The 17,545-nt window shown below is 48.1% G+C and overlaps 3 protein-coding genes across 6 annotated transcripts in view; 2 read left to right on the plus strand and 1 right to left on the minus strand.

The window, feature by feature from the left end:
- Positions 1 to 5,153, plus strand: part of sh3gl3a (SH3-domain GRB2-like 3a) — a 26,319-nt gene extending 21,166 nt beyond the window's left edge. Inside the window, exons 8-11 of one of the 4 annotated variants that reach the window (XM_004565719.4) lie at positions 89 to 213; positions 303 to 335; positions 751 to 816; positions 1,562 to 5,153. In XM_004565719.4, coding sequence (XP_004565776.1) covers positions 89 to 213; positions 303 to 335; positions 751 to 816; positions 1,562 to 1,764 — 427 coding nt within the window. In that variant the 3' untranslated portion in view covers positions 1,765 to 5,153. The remainder of the gene's footprint in view (positions 1 to 88; positions 214 to 302; positions 336 to 750; positions 817 to 1,561) is intronic. The other 3 variants (XM_004565721.4, XM_004565720.4, XM_004565722.4) reach the window with 3 other exon arrangements.
- Positions 5,074 to 7,598, minus strand: gjd6 (gap junction protein delta 6). The gene has a single exon (XM_004565718.4). It carries the CDS (start codon positions 6,806 to 6,808, stop codon positions 5,651 to 5,653), a length of 1,158 nt encoding a protein of 385 aa, XP_004565775.2. The 5' UTR covers positions 6,809 to 7,598; the 3' UTR covers positions 5,074 to 5,650.
- Positions 7,599 to 11,111: 3,513 nt separating this feature from the next.
- Positions 11,112 to 17,461, plus strand: marchf3 (membrane associated ring-CH-type finger 3). The gene is made up of 5 exons (XM_004565724.5): positions 11,112 to 11,443; positions 12,947 to 13,142; positions 14,309 to 14,504; positions 15,451 to 15,657; positions 16,907 to 17,461. Exons 2-5 carry the CDS (start codon positions 12,958 to 12,960, stop codon positions 17,060 to 17,062), a joined length of 744 nt encoding a protein of 247 aa, XP_004565781.1. The 5' UTR covers positions 11,112 to 11,443; positions 12,947 to 12,957; the 3' UTR covers positions 17,063 to 17,461.
- Positions 17,462 to 17,545: the final 84 nt, after the last annotated feature.

Here is a 17,545-nt window from a genome sequence, read left to right on the forward strand (position 1 = left end):
CCGTTTCCCCTCGGAGCGTCCGGTCTGCCGCCGGAGAGGAAATGTCGGCTTTGATTCGAGTCGCCTCCCTCTCTCTCTCCTCCTCCAGGATATCCTCGGCCAGCAGCCGGCCCAAGAGAGACTTCAAGCCAAAGTCGATCAGGAGCAGCATCGAGGCGCTCGACAGCAACCAGCACAACGGCCTGTCCTACAGCTCCTCGCTCAAGTCCACGGGTACGCCGTCCGTCTGTGCGTCCGTCTGTGTGTCTCAGTTTGTTTCCATCGTTGCGTTGAGTCCCACTGTTCTTCTTCTGCTGTTATAGATACGCAGATCAGCCACACACTGAACGGGAAAAGTAGGTATTCCTTTATGCACACACACATCATGTTCATCGTGTGGGAATGTTTCCATTTTTACAAACTGACAGTGAACGTCTCACCTGTTTCTGGGCGTCCTGACCGCTGCTCTGCTGCACACAGATGGAAACTCGAGCTGTGACGTTCACAGGAAGTTTATCTCTCCATTTATGTTTAATTTAAAAACCTGAGCTCAGCTGCACGTTGTCACCTTAAACTCTGACACAGTGACGAGCTCCAAACGACTAACAGATGAAGCGAGGAGTGGACGTGAAGCTTTTCCTGCAGCTGTTGTTGGAACGCTGCTGCCCTCTGCTGGTGGCAGTCTGACACCACAGCGGTGCTCTGATCCTCTCATTGTTTTTGTTGTTTTGTGCTCATCGCCATCTCCATCTGTCTCCACATGTCATCCAGCTGATCACATATCATCTGTGCAGCTGTCATGGCCCGACACCCCCGCTACCAACGGCAACGCTCACCGTGAGTAACGCACGCCGACGCCGTCACACATCTGCCCGCATCTGTGAGCGGCAGCCCCGGGATTTTGTTTTTGATATCCAGCAAAACGACAGTAAATTTTCAGCTGGTCAAACATGAGATGTGGGTGAATTTTGTTATTTTTCTCCTCGTGATCTTCGTCTGTCGGTGTTGTCACGGAGCAAACGTCACCCACTGGATGTCTTCTTACCGTCTTTGTCTGGATGAGTAACCTGCTCTTTAACCCTGTTTCAGACAAAGCTGGGATATAAATTTTTAAAATATGAAACTGTTTGCAAATAATGAATTTTAAATCTTATTTTAAAGACAAAATTCCAAAAATGGCAGATCAGAGGCTGAAAGTGAGAGATTTGATTGTTTCTGTTCATCCATTTAGCTCTCGACCCATGCTGGGGGGGTCTGTGTGCTGCTGGGGGGGTCTGTGAACAAGACCCCTCCAGCAGAGGACACACACGAGTCCACAAACCCAGCAACCTCGCTCAGACCAGGTGTACAGGGCCTGGAGCCGGGCTGAGGGAGGGGCTGCCGGGTACTAGGAAGGAAGGAATTAGGAAGAGTGAATAAAGGAGGGAATGAAATAGGAAGAATAGAGGAAGGAGGGAAGGAATCAGGAAGAAGGAAAGAGACTCGCGGTAAATCAGAGCGTTGTGCTTTCATTTCGCCGCTGCGTCACGAGCCCCGTCCGTCCATCAGAGGTTTTTAAATAAAGTTTTTGTTTTGTCTGCAGAGCCGGAGGTTTTGGATCAGCCCTGCTGTCGCTCCCTCTACGACTTTGAGCCGGAGAACGAGGGCGAGCTGGGCTTCAAAGAAGGCGACATCATCATCCTCACCAACCAGATCGACGAGAACTGGTACGAGGGCATGATCAACGGCGAGTCCGGCTTCTTCCCCATCAACTACGTGGAGGTCATCGTCCCCCTGCCTCAGTGAAGAGCGCCACCGCCGGGCCTCCGCAGACTCTCCTCGGCCCGACTCGGGCGTGAGCGTGCGGCGGATTCTGTTTCGGACCACAGACGCGGCTGTTTCGTCCCGGCCGACTTCAGATTAAACGTCTCCTTTACTTTTGTTGTCTGTTGATATTTAAGAACCTGAACGGAAACCCGAGCCTTTAACGGGGTCTCAACCTGTCGCTCCGCCCACCGTCCAGCACCGCCGCCTCTGCCGGGTATCCCGACGCCGCCGTCCGACCACTACGAACATTTCCTCACTTTATGGTCACGCTAGTTCTGCTAAAAGTCACCTTTCAATGTTTCCTGGTTGTGTCAAAAATGATGTGTTGCAAATCAGAATCAGACAGGAAGTGAGCCGCTCCACATTCCCACAATCCAAGGATGGAGGTGCTTTTATTTTGAAATGGAGCTCGGCCAGGTTCTGGTTTTAATGTGAGAGACGTGAGCGGGTGGAGTTTGGTCTGTGTGACTTTGTTTGAGGCCCAAATCTCATCCACTTCATCCTGACTTCACTTTGTTTCTTTGCTTTTGTAGTTTCGGCGTCGTTTCTGTCCTTGGTTACAGCTTTACGCTGAGACTGGGACGTGGACAGCAGGAGATGTTTTAATGGTTTCAGAAACACGAGCAGTCAGGCGATCAGTCGTGTTTCCCTTTTGGAGCCACGGCACATAGAAAAATCACACGGCACCAAAACCATAGTGACCATTTATCCCCGCTGTCCCCACTGCACCGCCTGCTCGCCTCACTCTGCGTTCTGTGATGGGGTTTGGTGGCGGTCACGTGCCGGTCACGTGCCACGCTCTCAGATCTCAGCGGTTAGCACAGGCGTGACCCTAACGGACAGAAACGGTGACCCAAGCTCCAAAAACCCAAACTTCACCTTCTGTAAGTCAGAGTATTTCAAATGTGAAGCTGAATGTTTGGCCTGTGTTGGTTTTCTCCACTGGATTTGATCTTTCTGTTATTCTGCTGCCCTCTCGGCTCCGACGGCCGGTCTGTGTTTAAACCCGTCTTCACGCGTGCACGCCGTCGCTCTGAATGTGTCTCTCTGTGTTTACATGCTCTGACGGTTCGTTCTCAGGATCGGGGACGCCGCCTCGTCCGACAGCCTGAAGCTGATGTTTGAGCTGTCGTCTGCACTGAAGCTTTTTAGCCTTCCACGTCGCACCTTCCTCCTCCTCTTCAGCACTTTGAGTTTTTCACACAATCACAGGCAGATAACCACAGATCTTTGTCCTGTTCTGTGAGACTGAAGCAAGTGTCTGTTTCTCATCTTCAACCTGAAGACGTCTGTGAAACTCGTCCAGCTCCTAGTTTTAGTGGATGAGTCTGAGGCTTTTAACCAGCTGCCGTCTGTTTAGTCACCAAATAAGAAGGAAACCAACAAACGCCGTCCTCTCTTTGGCTTTTTATTTAGTTTCACACTTATTTGATCATATTTTTGTAAGAAAGCTCCTGTTTTTATTTCCCATCACTGTAGATCAGCCCCGGCTCCGTGTGCGCCGCTTTAAAGGACGCGTGTGATGATGATGATGGTGTCTGTGAGACAGCTTGTGATGGACTAGCAGCCTGTCAGAGACCCAGAGTTGGACACGTGACTTAGCCCGAGAACAGCAACGTTTCAAAACTTCGCATCATTAAAGTCCAACGACACGTGATTGACGTACTGAGAGAGAAACAAAAAAGACTTTTTTAAACGACCACTCGGTGACGTTTATGGAAACATCGCGTTGGTGCTTCAGGGTCAGAAGTGTTCGTCAGCAGCGTGCGAGCTGTGCAGACGTCACACGACTCTGTTAATTGTGGCCTTATTTGTCGAGACGAGTCAGAGCATCAGAACATGAACTGAAGCTTACCTGTGAGTAGGCTGGAGTTCAAATTAAAGTTTACCTTCAGGTCGGACGATTACGCGTGATTTATTACGTCTCGGTCTACGGCGCCAGACGCTCTGATCAGAGGTCAACAGTCACAGCAGAGCAGGTTTATTTCCACATCGAGTGATCTGGCTGTGGTCTGATGATCGCGTCGCTTCTGTTAGTTCATCTTTTTCAGTCTGTTTCTGCCTGAGGTCAAATCAGCAGGTGGCTGAACGTGAGGAAACTGTATGAGCTGTGATTTTAGGCTTTTAATTTGAAAGTTAAACAGGAACTGAGCCCAGTAAAACCGTGCTTACTCTTTACTCCAGCGGAGAGGAGGGTTTGACCACCTCAGAGTTCTTCCACCTGTTTTTGGTGTTATTGTAGTTTTTTACTGTGGTCCAATCGCAGACGCTCGGCTGCGTCTTTGATCCAAACCTGATTCGGCTCCGTCGTGTTTGGATCAGCTCGACCAGCTGTGCTGGACTCTTACTGTTAGCTTAGATGTATGAGGATTTTTTTATTTGCAGTTAATTATGAGTTTGGGGGAGCGGGGAGCTCTTACCTACACAGAGGACGTCCTCCACAAACAAGAGAGGAGTTGTGAAATGAGCGGACCCCCCCAGCTTTATTTTTCACCACAAGCACTCTTTCCAGCTTCTTGTCGCCCGGACCTCTCTACACGGCTTCCTCCACTACACACTTCTCCCCACGCCTCCATCACTACAAAGGGGGGGAGGGTCATTAGCGCCATCATATTTCACCTGTCCCCTCTCACGTCCTGGCACCGCCCCTCCACTGCAGCAGGCCAGAGACCACACCCCTGCCACAGAGACCACACCCCTGCCACAGAGACCACACCCCTGCCACAGAGACCACACCCCTGCCACAGGAGGTTTTTTTAAATGCATTTATCATAAAAACACCCAGATGCCCGTTCTGTTGGTTTTTGTCTTTTGCCCTTCTCCCCCGTCCCTCTTCTCAGCTGTTTCTCTTTCCCTCTTTCTTTCTCCCCTTCTTTCCCCCAGTCAAGTCTGTCCCGTATTCAGTAAGTGAAAATAAAATAAACAATAAAAGGTGAATCAAATGGACCATTATGGCAAGGCTGGGATGGTCAGTTTGGTAAAGTAAATCCGTTGGGCATCTTTCTTTGCCTTTGGACAACAATTCTGATGCAAAAGAGCCAAACGGGACAGGCAAAAAAACAAAAAAAACACCCAGATGTTTGGTTTTGTTTACAGGCTGCAGACCCACGATGGGCCTTCCTCACACTCCCACAGTGAGAATAACTGACTCTTTGATACACTAAAACAAACCGCTCTCTCCACCCCGCGCCTCCGTTTGCCTTTGCAGTCTCAGTGTTCAGTCTGCAAACCTCTTCCCTGCACAGGAAACGTCACAGTTCTGTGTTTTAGTTTTTCAGTAGCATAATTTATGTAAAAGGTGTTTTATAGATGTTGTAAATGAATATATTCCAAAAATATATTGCGTAAATAAATGAGGAGTAAATATCGAGGCAGCGTTCACGTGTTTTCTTTCTTTGTTCAGTCTGTTCTGTTTATACACAAAATTATGTCAACATCAGGTTCAAACTTTACATCCAGATATGACTCAATCAGAATATTTGTAAGAAACAACCCTTATTTTTCTTGGTATTCAGAGTCGGACCTGTTCACTTAGGATTAGTGTGTCTGCCCTGACGTTTAGCAGCTTAATGCATTTTATTTATTTTCTGTAGTTCATATTTATTTTTATCCATTTGTGTCTTTTGTGCAGGACTTTGGTCAGCATGACATATTTGATAAATGTGCACAGACTTCTAATCTAAACTGATAATTACAGGACAGTCTGAGCAGTGATGTACTACAACTTTAAAATGCAGCTTCACTGGTCCCGTCCCTCATCACAGCGTAAGATGAGTCTCTGCTCCACACATGAGGAGGTGATCCAGGTGGTTTTTTTGGTGAGCTCCATGGGTCGGCATAAATAAAGACAGCGGTGTCATGGAGACTAAATCCAGACCTCGGCACTCCTGTGTTTGGACCCACTGATCTCCCTCTTGCTCTTCAAAGGCTGCCTCTCTCCTTTATGGGAGTCCTCTCTCCTTAGGGGCTCCGGTCTTTTCTCTCGGACCTCCTCCGGCTCCCTCATCCTGCCACAGTCCACCGCACAGGTCCAGTCCGGCTGGTGACCCACCACCAGGTTCAGGGTGGGCAGCGAGGTGGTGCTGGTCACGTCCCTGAAGCCTAAAGAGGATGTGAAGGAGGGGCTGTCTGGAGGGAAGGTCTCGTATGCTCCCCAGGACCCGTGCTCCTGCAGCCGCACTGCCCGGCGGATCTTCTTCCAGCCCAGGTGGTTGAGCTCGAGCAGGTTGAGCAAGATGCAGAAAACCCCGACACAAAACATGAAGAGCAGGAAGATGGTCTTCTCCGTGGGCCTGGAGACGTAGCAGTCCACCGGCTGGCTGCAGGGAGACGAGGTGCACAGGAAGTGGACGGGCACCTGGAAGCCAAACAGCTTCCACTGAGCCAGGACGAAGCCCACCTCCAGGACAGCCCGTAGGCACACGTGGAAGATGTAACATTTGGACAAAACCCCTCCGGAGCCCACATGAGCCTCTGTGCCCCCCTCCCTGAAGGTGCAGGCTCGGGCCTGGCTCAAGGTTTTGGGGTCCAGCCTCTGGAGGTCCTTGGCGGCGATGCCCTCCAGCACATTCGCCAGGCTGTGCCCCAGGTGCTTATGGGACTGGATGGAGCAGCTGTCTGAGTCGCAGCTCCGATCATAGGCCTCTCGCCCGCCGCCCCGGCCTCCCTGCCCCGGCGCGTCGGCCGCCCCCTGCCCCAACCTTTGGGTGGCGTTGTGCTTGGACAGGTTGTGCCACGTGTAGATGATGAAGCAGAGCGATGGCGTGGACACACTGATGATGTGGAACACCCAGAAGCGAGGCTGGGAGATGGGCGCGAAGGCGTCGTAGCAGACGGTGGAACAGCCCGGCTGCAGCGTGTTGCACACAAACATCTCCTGCTCGTCGGCGTACACGTCCTCGGTGGCCACGGCGACGATCAGGAGCCGGAAGATGACCATGACGGTGAGCCACAGCCGGCCAATCATGGTGGAGTGCTGGTGTACGGCGTCCAGGAGGCGCTTGAGCAGAGTCCACTCCGTCATGGTGGCCCCCGGCTGCCGGCGGCCGCGAGGAGGGACAAGCTGCCTGGAGTGGAGCAGTCTGCTCCAGAGCGGTCCACCTCCTGAGAGCTCCCCAACGCAGACTCGATGTGGGCCGCGCGGTTTGTTTATGACAGAGCAGCCAGGACGCTAAAATCAAGAAGCTCCGTCCTTCTCTGAACCTGCAGCTGCTCTGAGCCTGAGCGCTCGCCGCCGCTGCCTTCCAGAGAGAGAGAGAGAGTCGCCCATCTTTGGGAGATAAGGATGTCCACTTGACACGAGTCACTTGGCGCGCTCGGTCCTCTCTTGTCCTCAGGATCCATTTAAAACCCGAGATACATCAGCCTTCCTCTGCTGGAGGAGCTGCTGATAGTGCGCTGATAGAGCATTCTTCACAGATTAGGCCTCTAAAAGCTGGCGGGCTCTTCCTTTAATGGAGACGCCCCTTTTTTTGAAAGATGACTAGTGCAGAAGAACACGCGTGTGTCATGCATGACCGTCACACACAGAAAGTCGCAAAGACGTTTGTGTCTGGAAACACGACGAGCAAAAAGTGGTGTACAGACGAGCCTCCGGGCGGCCACAGCTCGGTCTGTGGAGCTTTTGTCTCTCGGCCTGTTTTGACGGCTCCTCTCGAGCCAATCCTCTTATCTGTGTTTTAAAAAAAGCTCCTTGAAAGGTCTGCGAGCATCAAACCGTCACGTCCCCGAGATAAAACGCTCCCCGACCCCCTGTCTGTACTTCAAACGGTCCCAGGAGTCCCTCCTCAGAGCTCCGCACTTTCTATTTCTGACACGAGCGCTCCGAAATGTTGACTCAGCCTCAGCAGAATTCAAATCAAATCCTCGCGAGAACACCTGAACCCCGCCTACACCTGACAGACACACGTTTCTTATTGCATACAGCTCACTCAGCCAAGCTGCTTCTCTGCAGACGTGTGCAGGAGGAACAAAGTAAAAGCAAAGGCAGAAGATTTTAAATGGGATTTTTGGCTTCAAAGGTAAAAGTAGCTCCTCCCACAGGTTCTCTGAAGGCCAGGAAAGATGGCCAACGGATTTGTTTTTTCACAAAATGTGCCAATGCGTAGGGTTAGGGTTGTTCCACTTGATTGATCTATATTATCATTGTTTATTAATTTAATTTTATTTAAAGTTATTACAAGTTGGACAGACCACTATACAGAAAGAAAGGGAGAAAGAAAACAGAGGAAGGACAGTGGAAGAAGACACTGAGAAAATCTGATCACCTGTTAAAAGAAGAGAAAACAACCTGAGAACAACACGATACAGAGACAACCACACAGACGTGGGGTCACCCAGCAACCACGGTGCAGAAGCCACAGAGGCCGCAGTGACGAGCCCGCAGGCCCCGCCAGTCGCACCAGAGCGGGCCGAGCCACGGTCCCAGAGGCCTGAGGGAACCCCACCCCACGAAGGAGCCCGACACGGCCGTGGGCGCCAGGCCTGCCAAGCAGCCGCTGGGAGTGAGCCGGGCACGCGCCCGAGTGCCGGGCCCCGAACGCCGACGGCTGAGGGCATCAGCCACCGGCAGGTAGTGTGGTGGGTGGAGCTAGGCCTCCACACCTGGACACAGAGGTACCCACAGGTTCAACTACAGGAGAGGTGTTAAATATCAGGCCCGTGGGCCAGAATAAGCACCACAGTAATTAAGTTACAGATTTCTGTATCTTATACATTTACTTCCTAAGTTCAGGCCCAAAGAGTCCTGCTGACAGATGTCTTTCTGTACAACAGCAGCATCAGCTTCGCTGTATCGTGTAGAGAAAGTGAGACTGTCTCTCATATTCAGATAGCTCAGACATTTGTACACTGACAGAAGGTTTCAGCGGTGCCACATCAGATCACAGCGCTGCGAAATGAGTTTGACGCACACTTAGGTTTCTTCACTTGGTTTTCCCAAACATGGATAAATTCCTAACAGCCGAGATGTGAAGCAATCAGAGCAGCGATGTCACACCTGCTGACTTCACCAAAACGTTCATCTAAATCTGGAAAACACCACTGCTGAAGTTTGTGGGGTTTTCACCCATCATAGACAGCTCTCAGATTTAAAAAGGTATCCTCTTCACATAAAATAATATCAACACATGTGCATCTGTCGCTCACGTCTTTTCCTCTTGATTTTAGTGGCCCAGTAGCAGCTCAGTCTTAATGTAAACCTCGCCTATGGCTTCAAATCCAAAGTGTGGATTCATTTGAATTTGGTGAACAACAGGAAATGTGGTTTCTGTGATGCGCAAAAAGAAGAAAACTGTCTCTCGATGAATTTACTCCATTTTCTCTTTCCTGTTTTTAAAGCTAGCAGCCGCTGGGTGGATTTCTTTTATGAAATTAGTTTTGATTTGACTGATTTGTGCAAACACCGCTCAGACTGAAGGCGACCGCAGGGCTTTGAAGGAGGTTCATACAAGAACAAACTGTTATTGTCAAGTACAAATAATCATAAGGGCCACAGATCTTTGTGATTTACACCAATGAGGCTGCGTCACCGTCATCGTGAGACTCAGGTGTGTTGGATTCTTACAAATATAGTATTTTAGTAAAAGCATGATGTGAAGGTTTCCATCTGTGGATTAAAGCAGCATCTGTAACAAGCAGTGACCAGCAGCAGATGGAGTCTTTCACATTCATCGTCCACACGTGAGCTCAGATAAAAGTCCCGCTGGGATCAGAGGGAGAGAGGTGGGAGGACTTTCTTTGCCTGGCCTCTCTTTCTCCTCCTTTCCCTTCAATCCCGCCTGTTATTCATTCCCAGGCTGCTGCTAACAAAGCCCGGAGGAAAAGCACATCACTGGGAATTCCTTCGTGATAATTCCTCTGACAGCAGACGTTAAAACGCACAGGGGGAGAGCCACTTCCTGTCCCGGCTCCCAGTCTGGCTCGGCTCGTGTTGTGTCTGTCTGGGTCTATTTGTGAACCTTGGTGTGCATTGTGTTAAATGGGGCCGGGGGGCCCTCTCTAAACCTGCTCAGGTCGGCAGCGAGGGGCCGCTCTCCAGTCCATCAATCGCTTTCTTTGCCGGGTCCTTTAACAGCCCTCGGGCATTAATCCCGCGTGTACCTCTGTCTGGATCGATAGCAGACAAAAGCACCGCAGGAGGCTGTCTGGACCCGAGTTCTCCATTTACCTGCACGCCCTCATCCTCAGCATGAATGCGGCTGCTCTTCCTCACTTCCTGTCGTATATCTCCGGCTCCAGGACCGGATGCTCTGGTTATGACCGACGTTTCTAATGATGAGCTCGGTAACCCCTGAACTCAAATTCAAATTTTATTTGTCACATACACAGTGATACACAGTACGATATGCAGTGAAATGCTTAGACAACTGCTCGTGACTATGAATAAGATAGGAAATAAAAATTAAAATTAAAAAGGGTCAATTTAACTAGGAAGGAATAAAATAAAATATATAAATTAAAGTTGAAAATAAAATAACTGTACAACAAAATACACAATACACAGTATAGAAATATATAAGAATGTATGTAAACTCTCAGTTTAACTTTTTCTACTCATGGGTCTGAATGATGTCAAGAGAGGATATCAAGCCCCGCCCAGCTGCTGCTTGAAACTTCTGTTTCTGAGGGGCCAGCCAATCAGACGAAAGCTGTCTTAAGGCAGGAGGAGCTGTGAACCATTCCTCCAACAGAGACTGAGAATAAACTCTGAGCAGAACTCGTGGCCTTTGACAGTGATGGCGACGGAGGATGGCGCTGCTGACCATTTTATTCGGCAAAACAACAGGACTTGTTGGGTTTTAATGCGTCTGTCCATTGTCCCGACACTGTAGGATTAGGTTAGTGGTACTCACAGGATTAAAAGCATGAAGGCTGAAATCAGTTCAGTCACACGTCACTTTGGGCCACATGCTAGTGTTAGCTTGTAGCTTGTAGCTGTGGCTGTTGGCTCTTCATTAGCCATTAGACAGCACCTGATGCCTCGTTTATACATGACGCACAGCATCCTCAGTATCCTCTCTTAATGGTTTGCTTTGTTAAATAAAGCTTACACTGACTCACTGCACCATCTTGTGGTACAAACTGGTATTAACTGGAAAGAAGGTGCAGCCCAGCCTTACTTCACATTTAGCCGATATCTCTTCAACAACACAAAGTTTTTGACATGAAGTCACAGCTGATGTGTGTGGAAAATGATGAGAAACGAGAAAAATGAGCTCTTAAAAGACATTTTTAAATTTTACAGAGTTTTTTTAAAGTGTAACCTAAACTCTAACTTTAACCTTCTGGATCTGGTGGATGTTTAGTGATTACTGCGTGAATCAGAATGAAGCTGTATCACAGACAAACACCATCCCTCCCCCCGTCTGCACCCTCGGCCTCCACCGGCCTGGAGCTCGCTGGTCTCGCTCCGCTGGCTTCCTGGAAGCCCCCTAACAGGATTAAAGGGGGTACGGCGAGGTGCTGTGACTCAGTCTGATGTGATTTCCATTCGTCTGGCCCGGCCCTTACTTTCCTCTGCGTCTAATCCCTCGGTGTTCTCACCGGCGTCCGTCAGCCTCTCTAATCTGCTGGACGGCTTTAGGAGGAGAAGCCTCGTCACTCGGACTCTGCCTGATGATAAACACGGAGCTGGTCCTAACGTCGGCTCAGGCTGGAGGTAAGGCTGCTGCTTGACTTGTCATTAAAGCTGCTCGTTGTGCGACAGACTTTGCTTTGCTGGTCAGCGTCGTGTTTCATGTGTCTCCGCTCGGGACTGTGAAGAGTGTGAGCTGGACCTCACCTGAGCAATAACAATATTTACAGTGGACTAACTCTGGAGTGGAAGCTCAAAAGTAGAATAAAATAAATACCTCAATAAGTAAAAAGCTAAATTTAAAAAAATACAATAAATGGATATTTTTTTCATAAAGATAAAATGAAGCAGAATAGAATAACTAGAAGGACAGAATTAAAAGATAAGATAAGATAAGATAACCTTTATTAGTCCCACACGTGGGAAATTTGTTTTGTCACAGCAGGAAGTGGACAGTGCAAAAGTTATGAGGCAAAAATTAGAATACAATAAGAATAAATACAGTACACAACTGTACAGAATAGAATAAAATAAAATAAATATACAATAAGATAAAAATAGAATACAAATACAAATACTATATACAACTGAGTAAAAATACAACGATGACAGAAAGGATTATTGCACTTAGTATTATTGCATATGTATGGATGTGTGTGCTTGATCAGTTAAAGTCTTTATTATGGAGTCTGACAGCAGTGGGGAGGAAAGACCTGCGAAATCTCTCCGTCCCACACCGTGGGTGCCGCAGTCTCCCACTGAAGGAGCTGCTCAGTGCTGTCACAGTCTGCTGCATGGGGTGGGAGATGTTGTCCATCAGGGATGACAGCTTAGCCGCCGTTCTCCTGTCACTCACCACCTCCACTGGGTCCAGAGGGCATCCTAGAACAGAGCTGGCTTGAGAGAAATATTTGCTGTTCTTGAAGAAGAAATATTACTATTTTTTTATTACTAATTTATTCTCAGTGTAAATGTGTTCAAGCACTGACAGGTTATTTCATTTCTTGCATGAAAACTTAAACCTTTAAACCTTTAATTCACTGATTTCTGGCCACTTGGGGGCAGCAGAGCAAACAAAATAAAAATCATAAATAAAATATTAAATAACTGTCACCTTTCAGCTCCGTAACTTTGTGTTTGGTGCTGAGTTCTGGCTAAACGGTGAAAACAGCTGCTGGAAAAGACATTACAAACCGGCAGGTCAGCAGAACTTCCTTAATGTTGTGATGCTGACCAATAGGAGCCCAATGCTCCTCCATCTTTGACGGTTTATTTTTTTAAACCTGTCTGTAAATATGAAGGGTTCTGTTACTGGAGTCGGGAGACCAGTTACTGAAATGTGATTTATTTATATTCAGAGCTCCAGTCCTAATTCTGATGGATGATGTCATATTTTGCAGCTTCCATTCATAATTAATTTAATTATCAGTTTGTGACGGACAGCAGATCCACTTGTGTGTCCATATTTTTATTTTTATTTATTTATTTTTGTGTCACGATGTATTTTCATTCCATCTGTTTTACATTTGTGTGTGTGTGTGTGTGTGTGTGTGTGTGTGTGTGTGTGTGTGTGTGTGTGTGTGGCAGACGTGGAGTGAATGGCCCCTCGTACTGCAGATATGACTGTGGAGGATCCGGTGGGCCGGTGGGAGTCCAGTCCTGTGGAGGAGGTCAAGTTCATCCCTGAGCCCGCGCTGGATGAAGAGCTCCACAGCAGCAGCCAGGAAGTGATGTGCTATCACGGAGACACGCCCACTGCGGAGTGTGCATCCATCACAGACAGGTAACCGGAGCAGAAGCACAGAGGCTGAAAGTTCATCACCTCTGTAACGTACGCTATCAACGTTTGAAATCACCCAGAGTGACGAAGCCTTTCCTGGACACATTACAGCCCGAACCACCAACCCAGTTTAAATGGGTTTGATGGGAGCATCGCACAGAGACGGGTACCTGCCAATTAGTGCTTAGTCCAATCACAATCCTCGAATTTTACCAGAACTGTTAGTGCAGTGACCTCACAGCAGTCATATTATTGGTCACATGACGTCGTTAAAAGGCTCCAACAGCACAAACACGGTCCAGGTGAAGCTAGCAGACAGCTAGTAGCTACAGCCACCTGTCAGTCAAAGAGGCCACGCCCCTAATAATGCAAACTTTAAGGCTTAAAACCATTTAAACAGGTGAGTGATAGAAACAGCCTCCCCTGTACAGGTGTTATGAAGGAGGATCCACAGACACAGTTTGCGTATCAGGCTGTAAACATGTTTATTTCTGCTGTAAAGTTTTAACATGGAAGTCTATGGGGCCTGACTCACTGCTGCCTCTGCTGGACGTTAGAGGAACTGCAGTTTCTAAACTATAATTTTAGGCCCTTTATGTTGCCGCTTGGATGCACCTTGCAGATATGCTGGTGATGCATTTCACCACTTCCCAAAGGCGCTCCGCTGGACAGATCTGATAACGGTGGACGTCAGGGTGTACGCTTGTGAATCATCCAGCTACTCGCAGCCAATAGGAGAGGAGTACACTGTGGACATAAAAGAATGGACATGGTTAACAGCAGTACTCACAGAGGCTGCGTTTCTGAAGGGTTCTTGGTTAGTGATGAGAAGCTATGACCTCGATGACTTACCTCAGAGTCTCCAGTCTTCAGTCAAACAAATGCTTCACCCTGAATCCTGCATGGTGTCGTTTCCACTCAGATCCAGTAACATCACAGTGAGATGACACATATTAAAAAACACCATGAAAGAGGTCATGATATATTTTCATTATACATTTGAAGACAGATGAAAAATATTCTGTTTAATATTTTTCTTTCCTGTGAGTAAATCTACAAGGCAGGATGAATCCTTTCGTTTATGCAAAGTTTTTACCTTCTGAATGTCAAAGTAGAAAACTGCCTTTGCAGACTTCCTGTCGTCTCTGTTCGTGTGTCGCTCTGTGCAGTGAGGAGCAGTTTTGCAGGATCTGCCACGAAGGCCGGGCGTCAGGAGAGCTGCTGTCCCCCTGCGAGTGCTCCGGCAGCCTGGCTTCGGTGCACCGGAGCTGCCTGGAACAGTGGCTCACCGCCTCCGACAGCGGCCACTGCGAGCTCTGCCATCACCAGTTTGTGCTGGAGCGTGTGCCAAAGCCTCTGACTGAGGTAGGCCCATCACCACACTGATGCTCAGCGGCCCAGACTTGTGACCGAGACAGCCACACTTCTCTAATGTCTCAAACCTGGATTAATGAAACCAAGTGGCTTCGTGAGCTGAACATGAGAATATATTTGTCATCTTTTGTAGTGTCCTCTCCTCGTGTCACGCTCAGCCTGCAGAGAAAGATCTTTGTGAGATGAGACAGATGAATGAGGCTGATTGAAGTTAAATAAGAAGGATTCGCCGGCTTCTGCTGCAGAGCAGACAGAGCAAAGAGTGAAGGCTGGCTCTTTTTCCTCAATGGTGGCATGTCAGACTCAGTGGGAGGAGTTTGTTGGCTTCACGTTGGAGAACCTGTTGCCGTCAGCTCGCTGTCCATAAAGCCACTTAGCCTGAGAGGCAGATTAGCCGGTGCTTCTTTGCTGCAGAGGACAGGAGAGTGGCCTCGGTGCTCTCTGTAGGTGCATTCTTGGCTGGTAATCTGATGATTAAGCACCGTGTGCTGTGCCAGGCTAAGCTACACACTGAACACAGGCCTGCTCAGGCGATGCTGCACGCATGCAGGGGAGGAAAGGTGCAGCACTTCCTGTTAGCGATGTACGAATCGAATCCACACAGCAAACACACACACGTTTATTCTGCTTCGATGCAGCTCCAAGTAAAAGCTGAACTGGGTTTGCAGCTACAAAGTCTCCTGTATTATCACACAGTGAACAAATAAAACATAAGTTTAATGTATTCGTTTGATGTCACCAGTTTCACTTAGTAAATGCAGGATCACTAAACGGTTCCTGGAGGAGTTTTCCTGTCTTACGTTGGTCTTAACTCCGTGTCCTGCTGATATAAGGGACGCAGTAACAGTCGGAACATGAAAACATATCACCGACATTTTACTATTTCATGGAAAACATGAGGCTAATCCTCTTCCTGCCTCCTCTTTCCCTCCATCAGTGGTGGTGCTCTCCAGCCATGCAGCAGCAGAGGAGGACGCTGTGCAGCGATGCGGCCTGCTTCCTGTTCATCACGCCGCTCGCGTCTCTGTCGGGCTGGCTGTGCATTCAAGGAGCCATGGAGCTCTACTACACCAATGGGATGGAGGCCCTGGGACTCCTGGTGCTCACTCTGGCTCTCATCATCATCTATGTGTTCTGGACTGTGGTGAGTTTAGAGTCTGTGCTGTTCATCCAGAACATGAACTTATTTTACTAACTGGAATGTAGAAGATTAATGTGGAAGACTTCAGTCCTGCACGGGGACACTTGCAGTTACTAAGTAGCAACTTCTAAAACTAAAAAGTGACGCAAATACTCAACGTCTGCTCATGGCTCCAAACGTGAGTCGTCCCCATGGACTCCTACAGCAGAAATACTCATGAGAGCAAAGGTTAAAGAAGGCCCAGCCAGCTGCTTTTCAAGCCTTTTGTTTCTCAGGGCCCCTAAACATTAGGAACAGCTGTCTCAAAGGGTTCAAGAGTACGGATATGGATTCAGAAATGTAAGAATCCACAGAACTACAGTTTACAATAATGCAAATATATAAATTCTAAAATATATTTGAAATCACTATTTAAATGAAAATCTTGGAGACGGCAGATTCAGGTGGTACTGAACTCCACTCAGGCTGCATGGGTGGGGAGAAATCTGCTCTCTCTTTCTAGTCCCTGTCAGGACTCTTGCTGCAGCATTTTGGATCAGCTGAAGGCTTTTCAGGGAGTTTTTAGGACTTCCTGATAATAATGAATTACAGTCGTCCAGCCTGGAAGTAATAAATGCATGAACTAGTTTTTCAGCGTCACTCTGAGACAGGATATTTCTAACTTTAGAGATGTTGCACAAATGGAAGAACGCAGTCTTACATATTTGTTTAATATGTGCATTGAAGGACATGTCCTGGTCAAAAATGACTCCAAGGTTCCTCACAGTGTTACTGGAGGCCAAGGTAATGCCATCCAGAGTAAGAATCTGGTTAGATACCATATTTCTAAGCTTTTCAGGGCCGAGTACAATAATCTCAGTTTGATCTGAATTAAGAAGCAGAAAGTTAGCGGCCATCCAGGTCTTTAAGAGGCTAATTGAGCCTAATAACATTAAATGCTGCTCAGGCTGTCAGCTGTTTGGTATCTACATGGATGCTAAAATCACCCACAATGATTATTTTGTTTGAGCTGAGGACTAAATCAGACAAACTGAGTCAGGCGGACGATCGATAACAAAGAAAACTGGTGTTTGAGTTTTACCGGCTGCATGGACCAAAGCTCTGTCTGGGTCTTTGGTTGATTAACAACCTGGAGTGAAAGTGTTTGTTTTAATGTCAGTGTTTCACGCTTTGGTGCAGTTGTGGAAAGCATAGTGCGCTTTGTGATTTTGTTTCATGTTTAAATTGTCTCTGCTGGTTTGGTGTTTGCCAGGTTTCTGTGCGCTACCATGTGCATCTCTTCAAAACCTGGAAGAAGACTGACCAGAGAGTTCGACTGTGGGTTCCTGTGTCAGCGCAAACACCTAACCAGCAGGTGGCGCCCATACACTTCCTCAGCAAAGCCATCAACAAGGAAACGATGGTGTAGGTGGAAGTCTGCACAGCTCAAAGGACGGAGCCCACGACCCCATGAACTTTTAAACCACAAAAGACTCAATGACTCCTTTTATTTTCCTCTGTACTTTTATTATCCTGTGTTTTGGTGTTGGTGGTAATGGCATGGGGGCGCACTGGAGCAGATCCAAACTGCTTTGTAGTCAAACACCCCCCAAAGAACTACAGAGGCTAGCCTTGGTATAGCGTCCACATCTTCATTGTTAAACAGGTGGTAGTAAACACTGAAGGATGTAAATTCAGTCACACAGATTCCCAACTTAGATCTAATGACCACCAGGGGGCGATACCTGTGGCTCGTGGTCAGTTTATGGACTCAGGTACTCATTTCAGGTCACATATAATAAAACAATAAGTTCATTTTGTAAATGTTTGTCATTCTGAGAGGATTACGCTCATTGATTACGATGACATCAAATCCTCAGCTGGAGGCTGCAAAACATCCTCCGCCTGTTAC

Source organism: Maylandia zebra, linkage group LG1, assembly GCF_041146795.1.
Source record: "Maylandia zebra isolate NMK-2024a linkage group LG1, Mzebra_GT3a, whole genome shotgun sequence".
Taxonomy (NCBI): domain Eukaryota; kingdom Metazoa; phylum Chordata; class Actinopteri; order Cichliformes; family Cichlidae; genus Maylandia; species Maylandia zebra.